We start from the raw sequence: 5000 nt of genomic DNA, 5'->3' as shown, positions 1-5000 counted from the left end.
TTGATACTTGGCCATTCCTTATTCGCCGTTTACGCGAATACATTGCATGGGCGGAATGCTGCTCTCGATGCTAACTTGAATATTCTCGAAGACATAGAGTTAAAATGGCACGGAGTCGGGGGAAGAACAGTCCTTAAGACTGTTCAATTTGATCTTTCTGTGGTTGCACAGTTTAAGCTTGACATAGTTATCTTACAGCTAGAAACTAACGACTTAAGCCATCTTTCTCCGGTGAACGTTGGCTCAGCAATTGAAGACCTTACCAGGTCCCTCCATGATTCGATTTAAGTCATATGTGTATGTGTCTGTCAAACTATTTATCGAACGGGGGCTCCTACCTTTAACAAGAACGTAATCCTCTTAAATCGGTATTTAAAAGTAGTGCTAGAGCCCATCCCCTATGCAATGTTCTGGAGCCATAAAGGGTTTTGGAGAGCAAAAACTAATTTTATGGCCCATGACGGGATACATTTAAACGGCATTGGTCAGTACAAGCTCTATCGTAGTTTGAGGGGGGCAGTTCTACGTTGCCTACAATCGTTATAGCCGCACATTGGGCAAATTTAAGCTATGTAACAAATTTGAAACAACTTCTTATCTATACTGCTCACCTTGCCCAGGCATTTTATGGTTTTTTATTTTACTGTCTTAAGATTTGCCAGTTCCGTTTTGTTTTAAGCCAAGCCGAATTGTCAGTTGTTGTTTGTTTTAACAGCCCCTGTTTGTTGTTTGCCGTTGGGTTTTACTCCCACGAGCAATGGCTGTGCTTGTTCGGTTCCTTTGAACCATGGTTGGCACGTCCAACGTGCATTTATGGCTTTGGCGATAATTTATTATGTGCTTACTCCTGCCATATGAGTGTACAATTCTTTGACCGCCTCTTTACGAGTGGTTCAATGCACTCGGCACAGGCGGTAATGCATTGTTTTTGGGAACTTGGCTTTTTTCTCTTTTTCTCTTTTTCATCCGGTTACATATCATTGCTCATAAACCAGATTTAAGGAAAACCTGTGGAACTGCCCCACCTCAACTGTGACCAAAAATTTAGGATGGAATTTCATCTTGTCATATTACGCCGTATTCCTTCTTATCAATTTTCTTTCGAAATCAAACAGCATTCCATGGTATTTAATTACCTAATTTTATCTGTTATCGATAAGTCATGCCTCCTAGGAAGCGTCCGGCACAACCATCAAGGACAGGCCGCCAAACACGTTCTAAGCGAGTGCGGACATCAGAGCTGACTGCAACGGTCCCACCTCTCCCCGAACAAACTAATAACAACCCCGGTTTGGTCTCCTTAGACGTAAACGCTCTCTCCGCCACCATATCGTCGGCCATCTCGGAAGCGGTGAAAACAGCATTATCTAAGGACAGTCTCACCGAGATCTTGAGACAAAACACGTTTGAGGACAGCACGTCCATTGAAACCACATTAGCAGACCAGTCTCAAGCCGACCTGTCTTCAGATAGCGTCACTTCAGCTGTGAGCGGCCATGTCAGTAGCCTCACCGGTGCAGGTACAAGAAATGATTCTCTGCTTCTGGGTCCCGACAATGTGCAACCTAAACACATTTTTACTAGCGTGTCAGTAAATCTTAGTTCCCGGGTGGGTTCCAAAATTAAAGCTAAAATCTGGGCTAACGAATATGTGGAATTTGGGGCCTTATTAGCATCCACCCCTCAAATCGATAAGTATGCGTTATCGATGACCCCCTCCTCTGGGCTATCAAAGCAGCCGCGGCTGACCCTTGAGCCGTATCACGCAACAAAGAAGGTTTCCAACATACAACAGTGGGTTTCGGCTTTTAACATTTTTGTCTCGGTCTATACTGAGCGATACCAGAGTGAAACCCCGCAGTTGATGAAGTATTACGAGGTAGTCCGTGACATTGCTTTGTCGAACGGGGATTGGCTTTGGTATGACGAACAATTTCGTTATCTGAGGCAATCTGCACCCGATAAGTTTCCATGGGATCAAATACATTGGGAACTTTGGTTGAGGGTCTCAGCTAATTTTCGGAGATCACAGTCGATCCCCAATAAGCCCCAAACCTCGACACGCCAGCGTTTTCGTTCGAATTTTTTCCCACGAGGCATGTGTTGGACATTTCATGCCGGAAAACACTGCCAAGGGTGTCAGTTCGAACACGTCTGCTATAAATGTGGAGCAAAGCACCCAGCAATTCAATGCTCAGTACAAACCCCTCAACAGCGGTATAGTGGATTTAAACCAAAAGGAAACTCTACTCAAGTATCAGGCCCTTCACAGCCCGCCAGTAACCCCCGTAAGAATGGACAGTCTTGAATGCCTCTTACACTGTTATGAGCAAAACAAAAAGCATTTTTTTGTCGATGGTTTCCGTTGTGGCTTTCGTGTTAATTTTGTTGGTGATCGGCTTCCTTTTCAATCTCCTAATCTCAAAAGTGTCCTCGCCCAACCGGAAATTGCTAGAATGAAATTGCGCAAGGAATGCGACGCAGGCCGAATTGTGGGTCCTTTTAAAACTCCCCCTTTTGCGAACTTTCGTACGTCTCCCTTGGGCGTTGTACCCAAGAAAGACCCATCTGAATTTCGTTTGATTCATCATTTATCCTATCCCAAAGGAAATTCGGTTAATGATGCTATTCCTGACTATTGTTCCTCTGTCAAATACGCATCCGTTAGTGATGCGATCACAGCCATTAAAGCCACCGGGGAAGGTTGTTTTTTTGGCTAAAACCGACATCAAGTCGGCTTTTCGTATTATACCAATTCATCCTGCCGACTATTCCTTGCCAGGTATGAAGTTCGATAACTTGTATTACTTTGACCGGTGCCTCCCCATAGGTCTTTCTTCTTCATGCAACATTTTTGAAGCTTTTAGTACCGCATTGGAGTGGTTGTCTATTCATCACCTGGGTGCCTCATCTGTTTTGCACATATTAGACGATTTTTTGTTTATTGCTAAAACCAAAGAGGCCCCAACTTGGGCAAGTTTATTTCTTTATGCCATCATCTAGGAGTACCTCTTGCTCCGGATAAAACCGTAGGCCCTGACACAGTATTGCAATTTGCAGGCATTACCCTTGATTCAGTGAGAAGAGAAGCGCGTCTACCTGATGAAAAGCTTCAAAAATGCCTCATGCTCTTGCACAATTTTTATAAACGTCGCACAGTGAAGCTAAAAGAACTTCAATCTTTGATAGGCTTACTAAATTTCACTTGTCAAGTTATTGTCCCGGGCCGTGCTTTTCTTCGTCGCCTGATCGATCTTACCAAGGGCGTCCGACAGCCACACCACCATATTCGTTTATGTAAAGGCTCGAAACAGGATCTCCTTTTGTGGATGCGGTTTTTAGACGAGTTCAACGGTAAATCATTTTTCCTCGAAGACACATGGGAAACGTCGCATACCCTTGAGCTTTATACCGATGCAGCGGGCTCAATAGGCTTCGGGGCTGTCTTTGGTAAGCACTGGTTCGGCGGCGAATGGCCGGTTACGTGGAAATCTTATAACATTGCAGTTTTAGAGTTATTTCCTATTGTCCTTGCGATACACATTTGGGGACATTTAATGGCTGATAAGAGTGTAATATTCTTTACTGATAACGCTGCCGTTGTTGACATAATCAATAAGCAGACGTCCAAACATCAGAGTATTATGGTGTTGATCAGGGATTTAGTGCTAAGTTGCCTCAGACACAATGTATTATTTCACGCAAAACACATTCCCGGGTTTTACAATATTCGCGCCGATTACATTTCACGTTGTCAGGTAGCAAAGTTCAAGGAACTCTCACCGGATGTAGACCAGAATCCAGCTACAGTTGGACCAGTCAAAGATGAAAACAGCTTGGAGGTTTTGGATGATGACATGAAGGCTGACTTATTTAAGCAATATTTTGTAAATATTGGCAGAGATGTCGCAGAAAACTTCCCTAACATCCCAAACCAAACCGATATACAACATATTTATAGAGTCTCGGCACCTTCCTGCAACTCTTTGGTTCTGGATTCTGAAAATATCCTCAAAAGTCTTAAGAATATCAAAGTAACAAAGCAGCAGGCTCTGATGGTATATCAAGTACAATTATTTCTATAGCCGGCCCTGCAATCATTAATGGCTTGGAAAATATCTTCAAGCGCAGCTTTGTCACAAGAACTGTTCCCATTTCATGGAAAAGAGCAAAGGTTACCCCTATCTTTAAAAAGGGAGTTAGAACTGACATTGCCAACTACAGACCTATATCTTTGCTGTGTATTCCAAGTAAATTACTTGAACATCAGGTTTGTAACATAATTGATGAGCACCTCAGTAACTCCTCTCTAAAAGGCCCTTCACAGTGGGGGTTTACAAAAGGTCTATCATCACAAGGCATGTTATTAAAAATGACAGATACCTGGAAGATGAATATGGATAAAGGTATGATTGTGGGTGCAATATTTGTTGACTTTAAGAAAGCTTTTGATAGCATCTCACACAACATCTTGTCATTAAAACTCCAAGCTATTGGATTAAGTGGAATCTCCACGAGTGGCTGATGGATTATTTAAAAGATAGATTTCAATACACTGTGGTAAATGGCCACCCTTCTAATCTGGATGAAGTAAAATATGGTGTTCCCCAAGGATCCTTCCTGGGTCCAAGGCTTTATACTATCTACGTCAATGACCTCCCTAATGCTATTACATCTGGAGATGTGTTTATGTATGCAGACGACACAACATTATATTGTGTGGGGAAGAACTTTGATCAGGTTTGCTCACAATTAAATAACATTCTCGAGCAATTTCTGCTTTGGAGTACAATGAATAAACTTTGTATTCATCCTGTAAAGTCTGAAGTTATGATCCTTAGTAAAACGGGCTTCATTGGTCCAGTTCCTCCAATCTACTTTGGAAATAATTTTATTAATGTTGTGAATCACACTACTTGTTTGGGATTAATCATTGACAATAGGCTTACATGGGCAATGCATGTAGACCATGTAAAAAAATCTTTTGCACAGAAAGTGGG

General features: G+C 42.5%; 3 protein-coding genes across 3 annotated transcripts in view; 2 read left to right on the top strand and 1 right to left on the bottom strand.

Moving 5' to 3' along the window:
- LOC138019290 (beta-2 adrenergic receptor-like) overlaps positions 1 to 5000 on the bottom strand; it is a 52384-nt gene that overhangs the window by 31779 nt on the left and 15605 nt on the right. The gene's annotated exons all lie outside the window — the stretch shown is intronic.
- Positions 1163 to 2308, top strand: LOC138022085 (uncharacterized). The gene has a single exon (XM_068869104.1). The coding sequence runs from the start codon at positions 1163 to 1165 to the stop codon at positions 2306 to 2308; it is 1146 nt and encodes a 381-aa protein (XP_068725205.1).
- On the top strand, positions 3126 to 4085 carry LOC138020231 (uncharacterized). The gene has a single exon (XM_068867245.1). The coding sequence runs from the start codon at positions 3126 to 3128 to the stop codon at positions 4083 to 4085; it is 960 nt and encodes a 319-aa protein (XP_068723346.1).

The sequence above is a fragment of the Montipora capricornis genome, chromosome 10, assembly GCF_036669925.1.
Source record: "Montipora capricornis isolate CH-2021 chromosome 10, ASM3666992v2, whole genome shotgun sequence".
Classification (NCBI taxonomy): Eukaryota; Metazoa; Cnidaria; class Anthozoa; order Scleractinia; family Acroporidae; genus Montipora; species Montipora capricornis.
The sequence above is the reverse complement of the archived record's forward strand: the minus strand, read 5'-3'. Positions and strand labels throughout refer to the sequence as shown.

What these genes read in the sequence shown, in the direction of transcription:
- LOC138022085 (XM_068869104.1), top strand. Translation starts at nt 1,163, where the DNA reads ATGCCTCCTAGGAAGCGTCCGGCACAACCATCAAGGACAGGCCGCCAA.
- LOC138020231 (XM_068867245.1), top strand. Translation starts at nt 3,126, where the DNA reads ATGCTCTTGCACAATTTTTATAAACGTCGCACAGTGAAGCTAAAAGAA.